The 24640-nt window shown below is 40.2% G+C and overlaps 1 protein-coding gene across 3 annotated transcripts in view; it reads right to left on the bottom strand.

The window, feature by feature from the left end:
* The window catches only part of PAX5 (paired box 5), a 155149-nt gene extending 130800 nt beyond the window's left edge, over positions 1-24349 (bottom strand). For all 3 annotated transcript variants that reach the window (XM_069964369.1, XM_069964370.1, XM_069964371.1), the window contains exons 1-3: positions 24178-24349; positions 12698-12762; positions 6454-6582 (exon numbers count right to left, since the gene is read on the bottom strand). In XM_069964369.1, coding sequence (XP_069820470.1) covers positions 6454-6582; positions 12698-12762; positions 24178-24263 — 280 coding nt within the window. In that variant the 5' untranslated portion in view covers positions 24264-24349. The remainder of the gene's footprint in view (positions 1-6453; positions 6583-12697; positions 12763-24177) is intronic.
* Between the last annotated feature and the right edge of the window lie 291 nt (positions 24350-24640).

Here is a 24640-nt window from a genome sequence, read left to right as displayed (position 1 = left end):
TCTTTAACAAACTAATAATTTGTGTGCCACAATATGGGGTCTCCGTGGGGGAACCTCATGTTCCCAGTAATCTTTAAATATAGGTATAAATTGCTCTATAATGGGGCATTTAAATATCCATAATTAATTGCCCCATCAAGAAATTCCTACCCCTATGCTCTATGACAGCAAATAGACCTTCTTGTATGAGCCAGAACAGAGATCCACAAACAGCAGCTCTAGTTCTGGAATACATTTTCTGACCATGCATTACCTTGCACCATGTAAGAGTATGTTCACACTGAGGAATAGGCGAGTATTCAGCAAGGAGAGTTTTCTGCTTGAAATTTCTCACCTATTCATCGCTGGCAGAATAGGAGCAGAATTCGAGGGGAATTCAAGCAGAGTTCCAGGCCCATTGACTATAGAATTCCTCTTGCGGAATCTGCCCAAAGAATTGACATGTCAATTCTTCAGGTGGAAAGCGCATTCAGGGCAGAATTTTCAGTGCGGAATTTCTGCCGTGTGATTGAAGAAGCGGAAAGCCTCTTAAAGCCAATGTACGTTCACAATGTTCATTTTTTATGGGCGGAATTGCGGGTGGATTCCGTGTGCATTTTGACACAGAATCCGCCTGAAATTCCGCACTTATTCCTCAGTATGAACAGGCTACATATTACTGAATGTATTATCCCCCAGCAAAATCTGTGTCGGTGTATGCAGCACTACAGAATATATTAACATTATAAATAATGCAAAATTAATAAAGCAAGAGATCAATATATGGATGAGTCTGGTTTGACAAGTACAGTATTTCTTTCCACACAGTAATGGTGAATTTTTTTAAGCGTCTAGTGGTCTTTCTTTGGAATGCTAGCACAGCCTCAGATCTGCAGTCAATAGTTTAATAGCCTTCATACACACACCATACACAGCTCTGATTTATAGCACAGTGACAAGTTATTTTTTATAAGCCTTTCTAAAACCACTGCAGGGGAAGTGTTCATTCACGACCATCTCGTCAGAACAAAAACAACATATAATATTATGTACATTTTATTGGTGGGAATAAAAATGCTTTGTACAATAGAGATATTTAGACAGAGGCCATATATAATGCCAGTACGTAAGGATTAAACCCATGCATATTTTTCAGATTCTCATATTGTATATCACATGTAAATGTTTAACTAAGTTGAAACACAATGTGTGATATAATAATAATTAATAAATGACAATTCATGTGGACTATGTAATATGGCAAAAAATTACATTGATTCAACTGAAAAAAGTGGCAAACAAGAGAAGCTCTCATTTAGCAAACAAGACACAGCAAGTGAATAGTTGTGGGGGGGGGGTTGTTGTTTTTTGTTTTTTTCAATGTAAAAATTCTGCTTAATGGTGCGTTCACACCTACAGGATCTGCAGCTGATTTTCTGCAGCAGATTTCATTTAAATAACTGAACACAGCATCAAATCTGCTGCAGATCTGCTGCAGATCCTGTAGGTGTGAACGCACCCTAAGGCTGCGTTTATATGTAGTAAAACTGGCGAAATTCCCCACAGCAGAATCCCGCCAGCCTCCTTGTCATACTGGGAGTCTATGGGAGGCTCACGTGCCTGCTCTCTCTGCGCTGAAGAATGGAGCCTAAAGGGGAACTCCAGCAAACCAAAAATTATTTCAAATCAACTGGTGCCAGAAAGTGCTGGAGATTTAGGATTTACTTCTATTAAAACATCTCCAGTCTTCCAGTACGTATTAGCTGCTGGCCCTTCTGCTGCCATTGTTTGTGTTGGAAACTGCAGGGCTGTCTATGATTGCTGTTTGTGACAAGCCTTTGCACAGCAAGGAGTGATTGCTATCACCGATCACTGTACTAGAGCCACTAGCAATGATAGCAGGGGCATAACTAGAAATGACTGGGCCCCGTAGCAAACTTTTGATTGTGTGCATATAAACATACACACAAGAACACTCATTGTAGGGAAGTTTCGGGGTGTTCAGGATGGTTATACTGTATCCTTTTCTCCCTCAGCACCTGTCCATGTACAGCCTCTCCACACCTCCTCCTCTGTTCTGACATAAGAGGGGGAGCAGGAAGCAGGCTGAGCTCATAGGGAGGAAGTGGGAGAGGAGCCCGGGGGTTGTGGGAAGGGGGCCCTGCATCTCTACACCTTCCTGTCTGCTATAATCTCTCTATATATAGTAAGCTGGTGGGTATCCAGCATACTCTATAGAGCCTATAACTGGGATGACAGGCAGGAGTATACTGAGTGGCCAGGCCCTGGAACTTCTAAACTTGGAAGCTTGCCCTCCAGGCCCCCTGATGCCCCTGAATGATAGCAGCCACCGCTAGCAGTGCAGAGGCTGCCAGACACAACAATCGTGTCAGTCAGCGGACCCCTGGCTACAGTCTGTAAGAATGTATAGTATACAGGAGAAATGGGGCCCTGCTCTGTATGGCACTTTGTGTCAGCACTTGATGACACCAGGAGATTGTGAACTGCAGGGCTTAAACACAGGTAGTTTGAGTAACTTTTTTTTCCTATTTAAATATGTTGTTCAGTCAGACTATTCTTACTTTATGCTAAAGATAAACATTCCAATCTGTTATAAATGATATGATATATATTGCTAACTGCGTGTTCAACTAGACCCACAGAACTGCATACCTATACATTGCTTGGAAAAAAATTGCCTTGATAGTTATACAATGTTGCCAGTGTTGCCAATGACATCTCGTGAGGGCATGTTTTATCCATACCTGATGATCAGGAAATAAACTTCCGCTTCTATGTCCCGTAAGGCTTACTTCTGAGACATGGATTCACAGGAAGTAAGCACCAGACAACCCCTTTAAATTGAATGCTAATATTCAATTCTTCCCACAAAATTCTGTCTTAGGCTATGTTCCCACACATTATTTTTGCTCACTATTTTGGTCAGTATTTGCAACCAAAACCAGGAGTGCATTGAAAACACAGAAAGGCTATGTTCACACTATGTTGAAATTGAATAGATGGCCACCATTTAATGGCAAGTAACGGCCATTGTGTTAAAATAACTTTTCTGTGCTTTCAATCCACTCCTTTTGGTTGCAAAATGATTAACCTTAAAGAAGTTGTGTGACATCAACAACCTCTTACCATGTGGATGCCACAGGGGTGAGAGCCAGAGCACTAACTATTCTAGCTGTAGCACCATCATTTCCAGATTTCTAGCTTCTTAATCAAAGAAAATGCATTTCAATAAGAAAGTCCCAGAATATAGTAAAATAACTCTAAGATGGTTTGAAAGAAAAACATTTTTTCAATTTTTTTTCTCTGACAACCTTACTGTGCAGACTTCATCCGCCCCCTGTGTCAATCTTCCATTATGTGTCCTTTCTCAGAAAATAAAAACAGCTGATCTCCCACTAAGTCACATCTGCTCCAAGTCCATATTACAACAGGAGAAAAAAAATGACACCCTGAACCCTATAAACCAATAAAGATTGTCTGATTTGGTTTGCCCCTGTTGTTACCAAGCAGGCAACCCACTGGGTTAAGGGCTGGTGACATCTGTTTAAAAAATGCCAGGAGTTAGAGGAACAAAAAGGTAATAAATCAACTCTATACAAGTTGCTCTGAGGAATTCATAAGCCCTTCCTCTCCAGTGCAGAATGCAAGGCTATAGTAGCTAGAAGAAATACCTGATGCTTGCCTGATTCATGCTCACTTTGTAATAACATTTAGATTTGTGAAAAATTGGACGCTTTAGGTAAATTACTAATCATGCCAAAAATGAATGTACTGTATATTTTTGTCAGATGTCTGAGCTACACATCTATAAGCTGGACAAGAATTATGGCTTAAACCATATTAAATATGATCACACATATTACAACATGATTAAACAAGGTTGTATAATGTCATTTTTAAATCCTGCCTCTACAATTAGCTTTTTCTAGAATCCAGTCCTTAGAAATTATCATGTTGCGTTCCTTTGAAGCTACTCTCTAAACACTATTAATAATATTATACAAAAAATGTAAAACCTGATTTATCAAAGTCTATAAATTATAAAATGATAAAACCTTCCCCCCTGCAACCAATCACAGATCACTTTACCAGAGCTGAAAACTGGTTGGTTGTTTTTGTTTTTTGTTTTTTTTTGTTTTGTTGTTTGTTTGTTTTTTGAGGGGGGGGGGTTGTTTGTTTTGTTTTGGTTTGTTTTTTGTTTTTTTACACACATCTGGCCCAAAGCTCATGTGATATAATTGCATCCTGCTATATAAGCTTAATGCATCAGCAGCCGCAGCAGTCTCTCCAGTACTTTGTTACAATTTACCATTCTGCAGCCCAGGCTGCTTAGCTTACATAGAATTGCAATGACTGGATACAATTGCATCCAAATAAGAGCAAAGGTTTATGTTTTACTAGTTTGTTCTTCCATTAGGTTTCTACTCATAGATAATTTTCAGAATCATATAAGCAGTAAAATTTAAAAAATGTTAAAATTACAAGGGAACTTCAAAGCCAAAGGATTTTATTAAACAACAATGTCAGCAGGTCAACCGATTGTATAATGTAAAGAGTAGGGTATAGAATCAGTGCAGAATTACTGCATTCAGTGCTCATATCATTATCTGCTCACTCTTTAATGTTAAGATTTCTTAACATCTATGTTTACAGAAGAGAAACAATATAACTTCTGTTTTTAGTAAGTTGCTCATTCAAAAAGTCTTTACTAACACAAAACAACCTGGACGATTAAACTTTACAGCCCTCTGAGGTCATTATGTGTCCAATAACCCTCATCTAGGTAATAATGAGATGTAAGGGTAATGGGCTAAAACTTTTTGGATCTTTTTGGCATATAAAAGTGCAATTCCAATCTACTTTAAAATTACAAGGAGCATAAAAAAATCTTCAATTATAGCGGAATATCATTTTCTACACTGCTCAGCTCTGTTTAATAACTGAACATACATTTTATAGTTCTCTCATCTTTATTCAATGAACAGTAAAATGTCGCTCAAAATTACTAGTCCCTACAGCAAGACATTCAATAATTCCCATATGCATATCCATCATGGCTCAAATCTTGTATATTCACTTCTTTTGTGACAATAAGATTGCTTCATTTACCATAGCACATTGGAGGACACTTAACCAAAATAAAAAAAAGTGGGTGGCCTGTGAGAAACTCATAATAGCAACCATCACAATTTACCATATTTTTCTGAAAGTTGAAGAAAAGTTACAGAAATATTTATTACCATTGTTCATATTATGACAAAATACCCTGACGTTGTATACTTTGCGTGACATCACCAAGGGTCCCATAGACATTTAAAGACATATTTATGCAGGTCCAGCCAACTCCCTAATGTGTGTGGGGACTTCCCAACTCAGTTACATGTTGAATTTTAACAGCTTGACCCTACTATTTCAGGACAGAAAAGCCCCCAGTTGGTACCTCATCTCTTTTCATTCAGAACGCATAAACATTTGGCCAGGCCATATTTTAAGTGTATGGAGTAAATGAATGAGAGACAACCATCAACCAAATGAACGTCCTTTTCTTACTCATCAGTTCTTGTTTATAATAAGGAATCCAATGTATATTCCTACTCCCTAGAGCATGGGTGTCCAAACTGCAGCCCTCCAGCTGTTACAAAACCCCAATACTCATAATACCCGGACAGCTAAAGCTTTGGATTTGGCTATCCAAGGATGATATGGAATGTAGTATGGCAACAGCTGAAGGGCCGCAGTTTGAAGACCCATGCCCTAGAGCAAGGGCAGAATCAAACCTATCACTGCAGGGTAATAGTGTGCCTGCAATGCTGCCCAAACATCACATTTCTGTAAATTATCTGTAAACATCTACATCTTTAAATAAAAGCTATGAATAGTGTTTATATGACTGTGGGGGGGGAATGTTTTTTTAAAGGGGTTTTCCAAATAAGTGTTTTCTAATGTGTGTTAAAAAAGAGATCCCAAGAATAGGCTGCTTATATAGTTCAGTCATCAGTTTCGGTGACTCACCTCCATGTATGATGCCACCTAAAGAATCCCATTCTCAGGATCAGTGGTGATCTCATCAGCCATGCTACTGACTAAATTAATTTAGGTTGGAATTAATGGTTCTGTGATAAATTCAAATCAAATTTGATGCCTGGGATGTAGTAAACCTCCAATGTACTTATATACAGTAGTTATGTCAATACTAAAGAATGTACTGTATATAAAACTAAATGTTCTGAATGAAAGAATGTAATAATAAGTATGTAATGTCTATTGTCCTGTATTATAAGCCATTTCAGGATGGTTGGAGGCTGACTGTAGTACTCTGTAGTGGGATTACTGACAAGAACTTTATAAATGTGTCAGTGCCATTATATATCCTTCCATCAGTGCTGCTTTATTTTAGTATGAATTATTATACAGTAGTTCAGTAACTCTAGAAAAAATAAGATATGTTATTACCTTCATCTCTCTTGCGTTTGTTGCTTTCTGCATTGGATGACGTAATTCCCAGAATTCCACTGATAGAATAAGAAGAACCTGCTGAGTCTGTGCTTACAGAGGAGACCTGAGTCACTGAACCAGTTGAAGCTGTAACATGTAAAAAAAATACTTAAGTTTAGGAAAATCAACCACCTCATAGGGTATGTGTCAAAAAAAAAAAAAAAGAAATATTTAAAGAAAACCAACCAGCACTTTTGTGCTGATTGGGCTTCAAGGACGGCTGCACGCACATTGCAGCCGGGTCTCCTGTAGTGTCGGGGATTCCAGGTTTCATAGGCATTATGTCTGATAAAATGCTGTTCAATCCTGCGCGTGAGGTGGGGGAGAGCCGTGAACTAGTCATCTGGTCTGTGACTAGTCACGGTTCTCTGTTCTGTCAGTGTGCTCTGAGACTGGAAAAGGTCGGCACTCCGATCTCAGGCGGTGCCTGGGCAAAATATAGAGCATCAAAAGGAAAATCCCGGCACTCGCCAAAATTCTGCAAAGTGATTTATTTACCAGTGCATATACAGACAGGCGGATATGGACGCGTTTCGGCGTAGAGCCTTTCTCAACAAGCCATGTTGAGAAAGGCTCTACGCCGAAACGTGTCCATATCCGCCTGTCTGTATATGCACTGGTAAATAAATCACTTTGCAGAATTTTGGCGAGTGCCGGGATTTTCCTTTTAGTGTGCTCTGAGAGACACGGTTTTGAGGTGCGTGCAGCCGTTCTGCATTAGCAAAAATGTGCTGATTAGTTCCCTTTCAAGAAAATAATAAACATAGTAATTTAACCCCTTAATGACCATACCAATTTTCATTTACACATCTTGATTTTTTCTTATTTAGCTTCTTTAATCTAAAACTCTTTAAGATTATGTTCTCACACAGTATTTTGGTTACTGTTTCGATTAGTATTTTTACCCAAAACCAGGAATGGGTAAAAAAAAAAACACAGAAAGGCTACCATTTAAGTCCAAATAACATCTGTTATTTGATAATGGCAGCCATTATTTGTACAATAACATCTGTAATTAGGAAATAACAGCAAAAAAAAAAGCATTGCGGGAACACAGCCAAAAGGTGCAAATCATATTTTTTCTTACTTTCACTCTTGGTTTTGGTTAAACATTATGACCAATATACTGACCGAAATACTGAACAAAATACTGTTTGTAAACATAGCCTCATTTATCCAGATCTATCAAAGTCATAAAGGATTGTTTTTTGTGGGAACAACTCTACTTTTTAATGGTACTCTTTATATTATAATAAAATGTAAAGCAAAACTAAAAACAAAAAACATATTTGTGTGTGAAATTACAAATACAATGCAATTCAGCAAATTTTAGGGGTTTCATGTTTATGCCTTTTGTCATGTAGTAAATGAGGGTCACTACAGGGATACCAACTTAAATAGTTGTTAGGTTTTACTATTACAAAAAATAATACACATTACAAAAAAGAATCTTTTCGTCACATATTCTGACCCATATAACCTGCTGGCACAGGGCTCGTTTTTTTGCATGATGACCTGTAGTTTTATTGATACAACTTTGGGTTGGATGGAGTTTTTTTTTTAACTTACCTGTGAACAGCTGAGACTTTGTTATGTTAGGGGGCCAGTAAATGCTATTCTGGTCCTGAGCTCTTTTGTTGTTGTTGTTGTTTTCTGTGTTTTGTTGTGTGGGATAAATAATATTATATTCTGAGGGGGGGGGGTTCAAATAACCTCCTAGATGTCTCTAGATGTTATTATTGACTATGGCATTTAGGGCCCAAAGTATTTGACGTCTGACGTCTTATCTTGGCAGCTGCCAGCTTGTGCCGACTGTTAAATACAGCTGTTACCTACCGCAAATGAAGTGAATTCAAATACTGAGTCCTCTCTGTCCAATACATAGGCAAGGGCATGTTGGAAGGGATTAAAAAGGTTTGCGACTTTAATCGATTTTTTAGATCAATGCCTTATAGTTTTTAAGATTTCTGCTAGGTATTAGTAAATCGCAACCTTCCTTGGTTACATTCAATAGATGAAAATCTGCCCTAGTAATGTGATACACGAATACACAGACATATGGCTCATCAGGGGAGCTATGTAGGCATCAAATGACCACGCAATGTTTTAATTCACTGGAAGGATGCAGATACCATCACTAAACTCTGTACGGAGCTAAAGCATCAGGCCATCTGGGCCTTATAGCTGTGCAAAACAATTGATTAGCAGGGTACTGACATTAGGTACCCCTACCAGTCCTTCGGATAGGCCTTTAATGGGTTCTGCCTAGAAACCCCTGTAGGCAATGTTTACACACAATAAAATAAAAGTTAAACATGACCATATTTGTGATTGAAAATTTAAAAAACAAATGTGTTAACAGGTGAATAAAAACATATAAAGGCTATGTTCATTCAACGTTTTTTCACTCTGTTTAAAATTACGTCCATTATTTTGAGTCTGAACAGACGTCATTTAGCTGTCTAACCATCCATTTATATTATGGTGTGTGGACCGCTAAATGTGTGTATGTGTGTAGGGTTCCCCTTTAACATCATGCAATACAACACACAAGATTGGAAGTTGTACGTAACTAAAGCACTGTACACCATATACACCCTGCACACCATATACCTACCACTATGAGCCTGTGCCTGAAAAGCTACACAAATAGATGTATTACAGGTTGGTGTTGGAAATAGAAGAGATCTTCCATCAGTAAACACTATATGGAAAGCTAGCAGGTGGAATTTAGAAAGGAGCAACAAATGCTATTTTCCTCTTGTGAGCAGATCTTTGAGTCGGAGGGATAACTAACTAAAGTATTGCTTCAGTGAACCCTTTGTATAAAACTCCTCATTGCTGACCCTGGTACGTCTCCAAAGGGAGCAGCAAATAAGTCTTTGGCACAACACAGAATGTTAAATAGGATGAAGGTATAAATCCTACATCCTTTTGGGGAAACCCTTTTAAGAAGGATTACCGAGACAAGACTGCATTGTACTGATGTGTGATCATCAATTTGCATCTATAAAGAGGTGTAAAGTTAAGAGAATATCTGGGCCAAGCTGCTTAATCTCGCATTCATTCTCTTGCCGCAGTAAACTGTGTTTAAAACTGATTTGTTTAAAGAAACAGCTTACATATCAATAAATGCTGTCCGTCTCCTCATACATGCCTAATACAGAGGCTAATACATGCTATGCAGTAATACTAAATATAATTGCTGGCAAGGCAATGGCTTTGGTATCATGTGCATATATGCAGGCATTCCACTGGTCAGCCATCTTTATTTCCACATACTCATGGTTAAAGTGGTAAAGCACTTGGGGAATAAACTACATAGTCTTAGGCTGGGTTCACACTACATTTTTGCAATCTGGTTTTTTTTTTCCATCCATTTTTGCAAAAAAAACGGATGTAAAAACGTATGCATTTGTGTGCATCCGTTTTGATACGTTTTTTCATTGACTTCCATTATAAAAAAAAAAAATACAAATCAAAACGGATTACAAAAACGCAGTGTGAACCCAGCCTAAGCAGTTCAGGATCTGACATTTTGTTATCCAATTTTATGTTATTAGCAGCGGTACAACTTCATATCTGAGAAGGGAGCTGCAGGACAGACGATATAGCATGAACTGCATGACTGCATGAATTTTCAAGAACAGTAACATCATATTAACAAAGAGTAAAACACAATCTAGGTGATGCACAAGTTCACCCATTGTAAACCAATTTAACGTGAAGCTCCCAGAATTGAATGAATTTCTACTGCAAAGCTGTGATTCTATGATTAAAATATGCCAGAAAATTGCATCAGCGGGGTCTGAACCTGATCTCGGAATCCCTGACCTAATGTTGACAAAGGTACTGCCATAGGTACTGCAGACAAAAAGAACATAACATGAAAATGTACATTTCTATTCACTTCTATGGCAGCATCACCCAGATCACCAAGCTAAAAAGAAAATGAGCATAGTTATTGAAAGGTTTTTCTTTTTTACTGATCAGAGCCAGGTACTGAAACATGTTCCTGTAACTGTATTTATTTATTTATTTTATTTTTATTTGTTTTGTTTTTATTTATTTGTATTATGGGAGCTGCTATCTTAACTGAGCTGTTTTAACAGCATTTAAAGATATGCTTTACAGCAAGCCCCATGGACTATAGGCAACAACAGACAGGACTTGTCCCAATCAGATGAATGTGAAAGGTTTCTGTGCATGGCCAGAGACCTTTATGGAGGTCATTCTACAGGAAGAGGGGAAATATGTATTTAAATCATGAAAGATTGTTGGCAGAAAAAGACCACCTGGTCCATCTAGTCTGCCCTTTTAGTATTTCCCTTCTTATTATCTTAGGATAGATATATGTTTATCCCAGGCATGTTTAAATTCTGTTATTGTAGATTTACCAACCACATCTGCTGGAATTTTGTTCCAAGTATCCACTACTCTTTCAGTAAAGTAATATTATCTCACGTTGCTTCTGATCTTTCCCCCATTTGTATGTCTATTACTCATGGGCTCCTCTTGGAAGCAATTTTACGCTAGCATGCACAGTTACATTTAGCATGTGACCATGCTTAAATTATGACTTTAAGTTACTTTTCAACTTTTAGCGCATGCTCATGACACTTTCTTAAAAGCCCTGGTGGCCATGTTTTGTGGGACCCTTTAGGCTATGGTAAGTCGTGTATCCTGCCTTAGAACTTTTATGATATAAACATGTGTAGATTATGGTATATGTAGGATTGGGACATATAAACCCCTTTATTCTTGGCATCCCTACACTCCTGAGGAAGTCAGCTGTGACAGAATGCGTGGAGGTTGGAGACCCCTGCTCCTGGTTGACCACCCTCTCATTATGGGTGATACATGAAAATGCTACTTAGCACTTTAATTATATCACTGTCACTTTAGAAAAGTGCACTTTGTATTTGTATCAGAATTTTCACATGTGATTTTTTTTCTTGCATCATGTCTTAAATAGTTTGGTACTATTTGTATATTTTTTATTTGTATATTATGAAGATGGGGTTCAGGGGAGAATAGAGAATACTGTTTTCCACATGTTATACTTTGTATTTTTAAAATGTTTTTAAGTGTGTGTCCCCTATCTTTGTAACCAATAAAGTATACATTTGCAGCTTCTTTGTATAGGTATACAATGTTTGGTTTGTTTGTTGGATTGTACTTTAACAGTGTACCTTAAGCAACAGCTATTGTGTGTACCTCTTATCTTTATAACAGTGTCACCTATACCCATAATCTTGTCTGTGTTGATAAGCAGGCCGCTGCTGCAAAATCATCTTTATAGAGCAGGATGTCTCAGCTCAGTTTCAGGCCTAGTGGCCAGAATGGAAATCGCAAGATTTCAGGATTATTTTAAATTGCAGGAAAATTAGTAGACCCACCCCAGTACCTGAGGTCATCAACAAGGTTCCAACAGAGAAATCCCAAGTGGATCATCTATTCTTCTTCCATTGCCCTGCTCTACTAATGGGCTGCTGTTAAGCACAGCTTTTGTATAATTATATTTCCCTATAAAGAAATTATGAAACTACTCTTCTACTACACTTCTTTATACATTTATATTAGAAGCTTCAATTTCCGCGTATTGCCTTCTTTTTTATTGTAACATGTTGTTTCTTTGCAGCGTTGTTTTCTATGACACATAACATGACTGTTAACAACTTTTATAATAACTTTCTGGTGTTCACCCTGAAGTTAGCACATCAATTAAACCGTCACACAAACAATCCTAACAACAGTTTTATCTTAAAAATGTTAGAAAACTTTTCCCACCTCTCTACTCATGAGTGTAACTGCATAAAGAATCGGAATGAATAAATGATGGCGAGGGGAAAGGAACGTATTTAAACTAGTTACTGGCTAATGATGCATAAAATGTTATGAATAAGTATCTATTTTTTGATTTATTACTTTAATTATCCGACGTACCATGGTCCCCCGTTAGCGTTTTTGGTGTAGACTTCAATTTTCTGTCCCAGGGTAAAATCTATTTATCATAATAATCAGTAAAACACAAAACCCTTTAACAGTATTTATAAAATTAATTTACCATGTTCATCCCCCGGAGGATGACAAAGGAGTTTGATTTCTGAAGAATGGGTGTGCAGCAGTGTTTTATGGAAACTGATCTATCCATACCAATCATTAAAGCTTTTCACAGATCTTTCCCTTAGAGGTTCCTTACCTATGCTGTGGTTTGAAGGTGGAACTTGCTGGTTTGTGGGCTGCTGAACTTTTGTTCGGATGATCCTGTATTCAGATGAAAAGATAATACTAAATTAAATACTTGATTCAATGTCAAAATATAACAAAACATTGTAGGCTACATTCACGCGAAATCCTACAGATTTTCATTCTAGTAATTCCATTGGTGTGTGATTTCTTCCACACCTTGCAGAAACTTTTCATTCAGAAATTGTTTTGTTTTATACGTTTTATAATGGGCAGAATGTCAATTTCTGGTGCATATTTATTGTAATTTTCCTTGTTGCAATATCAATGGGGAAGTCAAAATCTACAGCAAAACCCATATGATGCAGTTGGAAATTACCCATGGATCACCAGCAAAATCTACAAGTCTATATGATGCTACTCAGATAAAACTATACTTATAACCCCTGAAGCTCTCTGGTTCCCCACAAGCCTCTGCACACTCCAGTCAGGGGACTGGCAGGGGAACAAAGAAGTGGCAATGGGCGCTCAAGTGTAGGTGCAATTTGTTTTACAAGATCGTCTGTTTTCGACATGAAAAGGAGCAACAAAATCACGATTAGTTGTGCATTTTCCACTGTAGATTTTTGAGCATGTTCTACATGTAAACCCATCCCCAAAGAAGAAGAAACTATTTGGTTTATTAATCTTCCATTTTTACTATTTTTTTTTATTGCTGCCTATATAGTTCCAATGTCTACCACAACGCTCTGCACATATTGTCACCATTCACATCAGTGGGACTCACAAGCTAATTTACCCTGCCTCAGACACGTACACACTCACACACACACACGGTGGGGCCAATTTACCACAGTGTTTTAATTGTCTCTTAACAGGTTACCTATGAAAACAACAAGCACTCCTACCCAGCAGTGGATTATATTTGATGATGAGCACTGTTGCCCAGTAACACTAGGGGGCAATGGATTCTTCTCTGTTCTCTTCTTAATGATATGGTCTTTTTTACTAATGCACAGTCCCAATGACTGTACAGTTTCACCACCCAATATGCAATACATACAGTATAAACACAGCCTTTCTTTTGGGATCTGTCTTTGGGTCTCCTGTTTAGGATCAAGAAGCTGGGAAGAATTACATTTTTAATTGGGCACCAGAGCTCTAGAAATATTTTTCTGAAAGTTTAGACCTAATCAGGAGTATTCTACTACCACACCACAAAATGAGTAACCTATCAAACATGAGCGCAAGAGAATCAATCCAACTATCGCATCTACTAATCAAGAATCTGGCTGTTTACAATGGACACTTTTGTGTGTAACCTCTTGTAAATATTTTTGTTAAAATTAAGCCACGTTGTAATGTTTTGTTTGTTTTTTTTAAGAGGGTTATACCTTTTCTGTCATTGTTTATGTGTCTCCTTGGAGCCCCACAAGGGTTGTGGACCACAGTATACAGAGCTGACAGGTTGTAGTGTTTGTAGTGGTGGCAGGGGTGCCTGATATTGACCTTAGCCCTTAATCCTACAGGCGAACCCAGGGGGCATTTGTGGTGGAAAGCTAGCCCCTGACACACAGCAACATTTTCTATGTTACACATTGTCCCCCCAAAAAACGGTTACATGTTTAGGATATGTTCACACAACGTATATTTTGAATTAATCACGGCCGTTGTTACGTTGCATTCATTTAAATGGAATCCCTGCTTGAGTGTATACACATACACATACACTCCCTCTGTACACTCTGTAGTACACTCTGTAGTATACACTCCCTCTGGGATTCCTAGCGGCCGCAGGAAAGACTGACAGAGGAAAGACACGGCCGCACAGAACTATCAGTTCACACAATAGAAAGTGCAGCTACAGCCGCATTTTCCATTGTGTGCTATGGTGAATTGGGATGCAGGCGCACCCGAATGCGCGCGCATCCTAATTCAACAGAAATGAAGTTCATCCGGCAGGTACTGACACGGCCAGGTGACAGAATGGCCAGTGTCTTACTGTGTGTGAACCCGGCCTTAGGCTATGTTCACACAACATAAGAGACCGGCCGTTCAGTGACCCATCCACATCCTCCATAGTGTGCACTGACTGTCAGTTTTCTACGGTGCTGCTAGGGATCCCGGCCGGAGTGTATACTATGTGTATACACTCCAGCCGGGATTCCCTCAGAAGGGAGCACGACGTGAGTTCCGTGGGAATCGCAGCCGTTGTAACAATGGCCGTGATTCCCACAGAACTTACTTTGTGTGAACATAGCCTGACTCTGTATCTGGCTTTTAAGAGATGCAATAAAAAGAAATGGACTAAAGACATTTTGCATCAGGTTACAAAATATGATAATTGTCTGTATTACCAAAAGCTGTAAAATGTGTATCTAAAGAATTGTGCAATGTGTTTCTGCAGTTCTGTCAGTAGGTAACACATACTGTACAATCAATTCAGAAGTTAGTTCCGCTGAAGCATTTTGCAAAACATTACATGCACTGAGTATGTCTAGATCCTTGATGCAGTGAAACTATAAAAATCAGCCTAGAAATTGGTTTGAAAACCAGTCATGTGTGGGTAAGTCAGTGATTTTATGCATCCTTTAGACTTAGCAACATTTATATGAAAATAAGATACACTATTTATACAATATGCTAATTAACTAAGACAAAGTGAATATTTATACTTTTTTGGTGTTTTTTATTTTTATAATGAAAAGTGGTCCCCAGCAAGGTCTCCCTCTAGTGTTAATACCATGGTAATTACGTACAACAAATAAGATCAGTAAAAAAAATAGCTTAAAAGCTTAGTCTCTTTTTTGGGAAAACGCTAAAAGTATTGCATAAAATGTCTAAATAAAATAAACTTTTTGCATTAGAGTTTACTCTGCCACACGGAAAATTGAATTATTTCAATTCCTGACAAAAAACTTAGGCTAAGTTTCTGGCATTAGGCAATGTGCATAACATGAAAAAATAAAGCAACTTTTTAATAGATTTTAATTTTAAATATCATATATATATGACTGAAGAGATAAGTGTTGGTCGGTTGGATTCTAGCAGCCTGATACTTTTGATTTCTGGACATATCTGATAGAGGTTTACTAAATTGAAAACAGCTTGCAGCTTGCACGCCACCAAATAAGGGTCTGGCCATCTTGTGTGTATGGCCAGCTTAAGAAGAAGGTGTAGCTGCAGGATTAGATGCTACAGGGCTTGTTTGTTGTCTAATAGGATTGCATAGGGGGTATATAAATAAAATAACAGGACATTTTTAATCAAGGTGTATGGCATAGTTACTATAGTTTTCATTTTAGATGAATTGGCACAAAAAAATGGTGGCTGTTAAAGTGTATGTAGCCTGATGCCAAAATTAGGCTCAGGCTTTCTAAATCCATCTTTGTTTTCCTTGATTATTAGGTAATTACTAGAGATGAGTGAACCTGGAGCATGCTCGAGTCGATCCGAACCCAAACTTTTGGCATTTGATTAGCGGTTGCTGCTGAAGTTGGATAAAGCCCTAAGGCTATGTGGAAATCATGGATATAGTCATTGGCTGTATCCATGTCTTCCAGACAACCTTAGGGCTTTATCCAAGTTCAGCAGCCGCAGCTAATCAAATGCCGAACGTTCGGGTTCGGATAGACTCAAACCCGAACCCGGTTCGCTCATCTCTAGTAATTAGGCAATTTCATTAATAGCAATTCCCCCATTACCCAAAATACCTTGGGGATGATGGGGACAGAAGCCACAAACAAATCCAGGAGCTTAACAGTTACAGGGGGTGCAACCACAACTGGGCCCACAGGGGAAGGTATAGGGAAGGTAGGAGATCTGGGACACAGCTTTAAACTACTTTTCGGAGTGTGAGGCCTTACAACTATATGGGGGCAGTGTGAGGGGCCTAACTGTTATATGGGCAGTTTGAAGGGCCTAACAATTTTATGGGGCAGTAAGGGAAACCTAACTACTATATGGGGGCAGTGTGTGGGATCTAATTACTATATGGGGGCAGTGTGAGGGATCTAATTACTATATGGGGGCAGTGTGAGGCACCTAACTCATAAAAGGGTATCTGCTTATATTGTTATACTGTGCAGCATAGGCTATTATTAGGGAATGTGTGCTTACGTATTTTAGCTGATGTAGCATTGGTTTGTATTTGCCTTCTGAAATGATTTCCTAATACTACCTACATTTTCCATCAATTCTCTGGCTTGTAGAGAAACAAGAGCCTCATCAGTGCAGTTGATCGGCTGATTAGGCTGTTGGTGGTCGAGTGCAGTCAGATCAACTAGTTAGACTAAAATGGGTTGAGGTCAGTTCACATCTTATACAGTTTTTATGCATTTTGCTTTTCAAAGTGCATTTTTATAGAGAAATATTGGCAGCAGGAAAAGTGATTTGACCTATAACTAGATTTGCATTTCCAGGAAAAAACATATTGCTTGAAAAGAGCGCTCCTTTACCAGTGACTTGCAGAACGCCCCTTTACCAGTGACTTCCAGAGCGCCCCTTTACCAGTGACTTCCTTTTAAGAGAAACTTTAATCGTGGGTGCCGTCGTTTAAGAGCGACTTGGGTCCCATCCATTTAAGAGCAACTTGGCTCTTTAGGAGCGAACTGGGTCCCTTCGTTCTTAATGGGACCCAGGTGGCTCTTAAAGGGACCCAGGTGGCTCTTAAAGAGACCCATTTTGCTCTTAAAGAGAACCATTTCTCTCTTAAAGGGACATATTTCGTTCTTAAAGGGACCCATTTCGCTCTTAAAGGGACCCAGGTTGCTCTTAAAGGGACCAAGGTCGCTCTTAAAGGGACCCAGGTCGCTCTTAAAGGGACCCAGGTCGCTCTTAAAGGGACCCAGGTCGCTCCTAAAGGGACCCAGGTCGCTCTTAAAGGGACCCAGGTTGCTCTTAAAGGGACCCATTTCGCTCTTGAAAGGACCCAGGTCGCTCTTAAAGGGACCCAGGTCGCACTTAAAGGGACCCAGGTTGCTCTTACAGGTACCCAGTTCGCTCTTAAAGGGACCCAGGTCGCTCTTAAAAAGACCAATTTCACTCTTAAAGGGACCCATTTCACTCTTATAGGAACATATTTCGTTCTTAAAGGGACCCAGGTCGCTCTTAAAGGGACCCAGGTTGCTCTTAAAGGGACCCAGGTCACTTTTAAAGGGACCCAGGTCGCTCTTAAAGAGACCTAGGTCGCTTTTAAAGGGACCAAGGTCGCACTTAAAGGGACCCAGGTCGCACTTAAAGGGACCCATTTCACTCTTAAAGGGACCCAGTTCACTCTTAAAGGGACCCAGTTCGCTCTTAAAGGGACCCAGGTCGCCCTTAAAAGGACCCATTTCGCTCTTAAAGGGACCCATTTCGCTCTTAAAGGGACCCAGGTTTTTTTTTAAAGGGACCCATTTCACTCTTAAAGGGACCCAGATCGCTCTTAAAGGGACCCAGGTTGCTATTAAAGGGACCCAGATCGCTCTTGAAGAGACCCAGGTCGCTCTTAAAGGGACCCAGGTTGCTCTTAAAGGGACCCATTTTGCTCTTAAAAGGGACATATTTCGCTCTTAAAGGGACCCAGGTCGCTCTTAAAGGGACCCATTTTGCTCTTAAAGGGACATATTGGTTTGTATTTGCCTTCTGAAATGATTTCCTAATACTACCTACATTTTCCATCAATTCTCTGGCTTGTAGAGAAACAAGAGCCTCATCAGTGCAGTTGATCGGCTGATTAGGCTGTTGGTGGTCGAGTGCAGTCAGATCAACTAGTTAGACTAAAATGGGTTGAGGTCAGTTCACATCTTATACAGTTTTTATGCATTTTGCTTTTCAAAGTGCATTTTTATAGAGAAATATTGGCAGCAGGAAAAGTGATTTGACCTATAACTAGATTTGCATTTCCAGGAAAAAACATAGTGCTTGAAAAGAGCGCCCCTTTACCAGTGACTTGCAGAACGCCCCTTTACCAGTGACTTCCAGAGCGCCCCTTTACCAGTGACTTCCTTTTAAGAGAAACTTTAATCGTGGGTGCCGTCGTTTAAGAGCGACTTGGGTCCCATCCATTTAAGAGCAACTTGGCTCTTTAGGAGCGAACTGGGTCCCTTCGTTCTTAATGGGACCCAGGTGGCTCTTAAAGGGACCCAGGTGGCTCTTAAAGAGACCCATTTTGCTCTTAAAGAGAACCATTTCTCTCTTAAAGGGACATATTTCGTTCTTAAAGGGACCCATTTCGCTCTTAAAGGGACCCAGGTTGCTCTTAAAGGGACCAAGGTCGCTCTTAAAGGGACCCAGGTCGCTCTTAAAGGGACCCAGGTCGCTCTTAAAGGGACCCAGGTCACTCCTAAAGGGACCCAGGTCGCTCTTAAAGGGACCCAGGTTGCTCTTAAAGGGACCCATTTCGCTCTTGAAAGGACCCAGGTCGCTCTTAAAGGGACCCAGGTCGCACTTAAAGGGACCCAGGTTGCTCTTACAGGTACCCAGTTCGCTCTTAAAGGGACCCAGGTCGCTCTTAAAAAGACCAATTTCACTCTTAAAGGGACCCATTTCACTCTTATAGGAACATATTTCGTTCTTAAAGGGACCCAGGTCGCTCTTAAAGGGACCCAGGTTGCTCTTAAAGGGACCCAGGTCACTTTTAAAGGGACCCAGGTCGCTCTTAAAGAGACCTAGGTCGCTCTTAAAGGGACCAAGGTCGCACTTAAAGGGACCCAGGTCGCACTTAAAGGGACCCATTTCACTCTTAAAGGGACCCAGTTCACTCTTAAAGGGACCCAGTTCGCTCTTAAAGGGACCCAGGTCACCCTTAAAAGGACCCATTTCGCTCTTAAAGGGACCCATTTCGCTCTTAAAGGGACCCAGGTTTTTTTTTAAAGGGACCCATTTCACTCTTAAAGGGACCCAGATCGCTCTTAAAGGGACCCAGGTTGCTATTAAAGGGACCCAGATCGCTCTTGAAGAGACCCAGGTCGCTCTTAAAGGGACCCAGGTTGCTCTTAAAGGGACCCATTTTGCTCTTAAAAGGGACATATTTCGCTCTTAAAGGGACCCAGGTCGCTCTTAAAGGGACCCATTTTGCTCTTAAAGGGACATATTTCGCTCTTAAAGGGACCCAGGTCGCTCTTAAAAGGACCCATTTTGCTCTTAAAAAGAACATATTTCGCTCTTAAAGGGATCCAGGCCGCTCTTAAAGGGACCTAGGTCGCTCTTAAAGGGACCCATTTCGCTCTTAAAGGGACCCAGGTCGCTCCTAAAGGGACATATTTCACTCTTAAAGGGACATATTTCGCTCTTAAACGGACCCAGGTCGCTCTTAAAGGGACCCAGGTCGCTCTTAAAGGGACCCAGGTCGCTCTTAAAGGGACCCAGGTCGCTCATAATGGGACCCAGGTCGCTTTTAAAAGGACCCGAGTCGCTCTTAAAGGGACCCAGGTCGCTCTAGCGACATGGGTCTCTTTAAGAGCGACATGGGTCCCATACCTTTTGCAGTGACTTGGGTCCCTTTAAGAGCAACATGCATCCCGTCCGTTTAAGAGCAACTTGGGTCCCATCCCTTTAAGAGCTACTTGGATCTCTTTAAGAGCTACATGGGACCATTTAAGAGCGAATTGGGTCCCGTCCCTTTAAGAGCGACTTGGGTCCCTTCCCTTTAAGAGCGACTTGGGTCCCGCCCCTTTAAGAGCGACTTGAGTCCCTTTAAGAATGACTTGGGTCCCTTTAAGAGTGTCATGGCTCCCGTCCCTTTAAGAGCGACTTGGGTCCCTTTAAGAGCGACTTGGGTCCCTTTAAGAGCGATCTGGGTACTTATAATGGTAAAGATCATTGCTCATGTCAGTGAGACAAAATCGTTAAGGACCTTCCATACATTACATCTTCTATTGGCCAATAGTGGACATGTGACTGTGGATGGTGTGATACATTGCCTGACGAGACCTTAGAGTTCCTATTGGCTGCTATATTTCAGCTATTTGCATATGTGCTGTGAATGGCTGTTAGTGGTTAGAGTGGTTAAAGGCCATTATTTGCAATGGGCCATTATTTTCTATGGGAAATTCAGGGTTTTTAACGATAAAGACCAGACTGTAGTCGAAACATCGGTTGTTCCCAGATATGCAGTAAAGCCTTTTTTAAGATTTTGTGAACTACTGGATGCTGGTAAATCTTCTTTCCTTGATGTTCTAGGGATGTGTAAAAAGTTTTATTGGTCAGGGTCTAGACCCTGATTCATAAGTAGATTAGACCCTGATCGACCCTGATTGGTAGAACAAATAGGGAGATGGCCACATTCTGGCATTGGGAGGACAGCTGTCTGGTAGGTGACAAAAGTCATCCTGTACTCCAAAGTCAATATTTAAAGCATAACTGTCATGTTTTTTTTTATTGCAGAAATCAGTAGTATAAGCGATTTTAAGAAACTCTGTAATAGGTTTCATCAGCCAAAAAAGCCTCCTTCTGTACTCAAGAAGCAATCTCCCAGCCTCCCCCCCCTGACTTCTTATCTGTGCATTATCAGGCAAACACGTCTTCATTACAGAGAAGCCAGTGAAGACGGGCTCTGCTCTCTCCATTGTAAGCCTATGAAGGGGGGAGGGGCTGAGGGAGATGAGGGAGCAGGAAGAGGTGACATGAAGGTCAGCTGTTTGTAGACTGTCTGGGCACCTAAAACGCTAAATTCAGGTGTCAGAAAGGTCAGTGCTTATCTATGAACTTACTGACAGAAGATTGCATGGTGTTGTGCTTTGCAGAAATCCTCCGTGCTCAGTCACTCCTAACAGCCCCTCCCCTCTCCATAGCCACATAATTGAGACAGAAATCCTGCTTTATTTGAAGTGAGGGGGGAGGCTGGGAGATTGCTTTTTCAGTCTAGAAGGAAACTTTTTTAGTACATAAAACCTATTACAGAGTTTCTTAAAATCGCTTGTACTATTGATATTTAATGTTTTCAGAAAAATGACCCTGAAATGACAGTTACGCTTTAAGATACTCTGGCAGTAGATCACCAACCCATTTAAAGAGAATTTGTCAGCTGCAATTCAGGGGCCAAACTGCTGACATTGTTAGATAGCTTTTAGGTCATGGAGACACATAGTACCCTTCATATATCCATCTGTGGCTCCATAATGTACTGTACAAAAGTGTTTTATTGTCTGAGGTTAAGTGTCAAAGAGGCATTCCCAAGCCTATGAAGTGCAAGCTAGGATGTCTTCACACTCCTATTCCTATCCCTTCTTAAAGCTTGGGACTCAGCTAGAAGCAGTCACACGCAGTGTGAGGTATGGTAGGGGGATTAAAGAGGCGTTACAATCCTTAGCACTTCAAAGGCTTGAGAAATTCTCTTTGACACTGTGCACAGGAAAATAAGTAAAGCATTTTTTGGAAGCACAGATGGATGTATAAAAGGTATCACGTGTCATATAAAAGCTGCCTCATAGTGTCAGAAGTTTGTAAGCTGAATTGCAGCTGACAGATTCCCCAGATCTACATTTTACCCTAGTGGAATGGGTAAAATGTAGCCAACTTTAAATTTCTCCTAGGGATCCTACTGCAAGTGTATCTCAATAAATTAGAAAATTATCAAAAAGGTTTTTTTAGTAATTTAATTTAAAACATGTGACAGCCATATTATATATAGTCATTACAAACAGAGTGAACTTTTTCTAGTGTATATTTCTGTTAATGTTGATGATGATTATACAGCTAAGGAAAACCCTATATCTCAGAAAATTATTATATAAAACCAACTGTAAAAAAAACAAAATTACCGCAGAAATGTTGGCCAAATAAAAGTATCTGCAGTAAATGTACTTAATACGTGGTCGGGGCTCCTTTTCCTTGAATGACTGCATCAATGTGGCGCGGCATGGAGGTGATCAGCCTGTGGCACTGCAGAAGTGTAATGGAAGACCAGGTTGCTTCGATAGCAGCCTTCATCTGTCATTCATCTTCCTCTTGACAATACCCCATAGATTCCCATCCATACCCTCAACGTTCCATTAATATGCTTTGATACAGCACTCTGAGAACAGCCAGCTTCTTTAGCAATGAACTTTTTTGGCTTACCCTCCTTGTGAAGTTTGTCAATGACTGCCTTCTGGACATCTGTCTCGTCAGCAGTCTTCCCCAGGATTGTGTTGCCTACTGAACCAGAGTAAGGCTATGTTCACACAACGTCAAAAATGGAGAAAAAACATCCGATTTCGCTATTTAAAAAAATGCCCGTTTTTGCCGCGGTTTAACTGACAGCAATGGCAATGCATTGAAGTCTACAGGAGGACGGACATCCAATGCACACAGTAAATTGAAAAACACGTTTTTGCCGCGGACGTCAAAATAATGAACATGAACATTATTTTCGGACGTCTTTTGCAAACAGCAGATGTTTTTTATTAGTAGTTCACACACAGTTTTCCTTTTGTCACCATTCTGTCTCTGTTTTTACTATTAAATTCAATGGACTTTTCAATTAAAGGACAACTCCAGCGAAAAAATTTTTTGGCTTATTTAACACACATTACAAAGTTATATAACTTAGTAATGTGGTTAAATACCCGGTCTGGCCCCCTTCCCCCACTTTCCGACCCCCGACCCCCCACCCTGGAAGTTAAAGAATGTATACATTACCTATTACGGTCGTCACGGTCCTCTTCTCTGGTGTCGGGTGACGTCAGAGCTGGGGGGGCGGTCCGGGTCTTCTTCCTCTTCGGCGTCTTCATTGAGAGTGAATGGGAGAGAAAAGGCTGCTGGTGCACATGCGCACCAGCAGCCTTTTCATTGGCTGGAGCGCATCACATGGCTTCCAGCTTGCTCAGCCCTGATTGGCTGAGCTTGCTGGAAGCCATGTGATGCGCTCCAGCCAATGAAAAGGCTGCCGGTGCGCAAGCGCACTGGCAGCCTTTTCTCTCTCATGGACCCGGAAGGAAGAGACATCGCTGGACGGCGGACGCAGGTGACGGTGAGGCGGACGGCGGGCGAATGGAGTGGCGATCGTCACCGGAGGGATGGTGAGTATGGTGTCTGTGTGTGTCTGTGTTTTTTTTTTGGGGGGGGGGGTCCCGCCGGAGTTGTCCTTTAAGCCCCATCCAACGGCCGATAGGTAACCAAACTAGAATAATGTGCAAACACCCAGTCAGTGCACTGGGGGAGGTCAGGCAGCTAAATAATGTCCGTTATTTTAGACTCAAAATGACAACGTCATTTTAAACGGAGATGAAAAAATGTGTTTTGAGTTAATAATTCTAATTTTCTGAATGAATTTGGGGTTGTCCTTGGCTGTAAGCCATAATCATCAACAGAAATAAACACTAGAAAAAGTTCACTCTGCGTGTAAGGACTCTATATAGCGGTTTCACTTTTTAAATTGAATTACTGGAAAAAATTACTTTTTGATGATATTCTAATTTATTGAGATATACTTGTATTTTATTACAATTGAGGGCTGTATGTGTACACTATTATTGCCCTGCATACATAATGGTAAAAAAAAAGTAGGAGAATAGGACACTGTACATTTACCTGTTTATGGAGCTGACACTGGGTACTGTGTCATTGTCGCACACTCGTTCTGCTAAAAGTCTGTCCCTGATTTCCCATGCAAACATAGTAGGGTTTTGTCTCTTGTATTCTGCTATTTTTTCTACTACTTTGGGTGTTGCAACCTTTGGTTTTGATCCTCCAATAACTCCCGGTTTAATGCTCCCAGTTTCATAGTACCTGCAAAAAGTAAAATTATAGCAGACTTTAAGCAAGGAATGGTCTCTTAAAGGACTAGGCACATGAAACATTTTAAAGTGTTAAATAAATACACGTCCATTTGAAATAAATATAAAGCCCACACTTAAAATGACATATGACATGTATGTGATGTCATTCTGATAGATGTACTGCCAGCCTGTGAAACTGAATGATGGAGTTTCTTATTGCTATCACATCATAAACGTATAAACATGTGAAAGTGCTTGCAATTAATCAGAAGTAG

The sequence above is a fragment of the Dendropsophus ebraccatus genome, chromosome 3 (genome assembly GCF_027789765.1).
Source record: "Dendropsophus ebraccatus isolate aDenEbr1 chromosome 3, aDenEbr1.pat, whole genome shotgun sequence".
NCBI classification, from domain to species: domain Eukaryota; kingdom Metazoa; phylum Chordata; class Amphibia; order Anura; family Hylidae; genus Dendropsophus; species Dendropsophus ebraccatus.
This window is presented reverse-complemented; position numbering and strand designations above follow the sequence as displayed.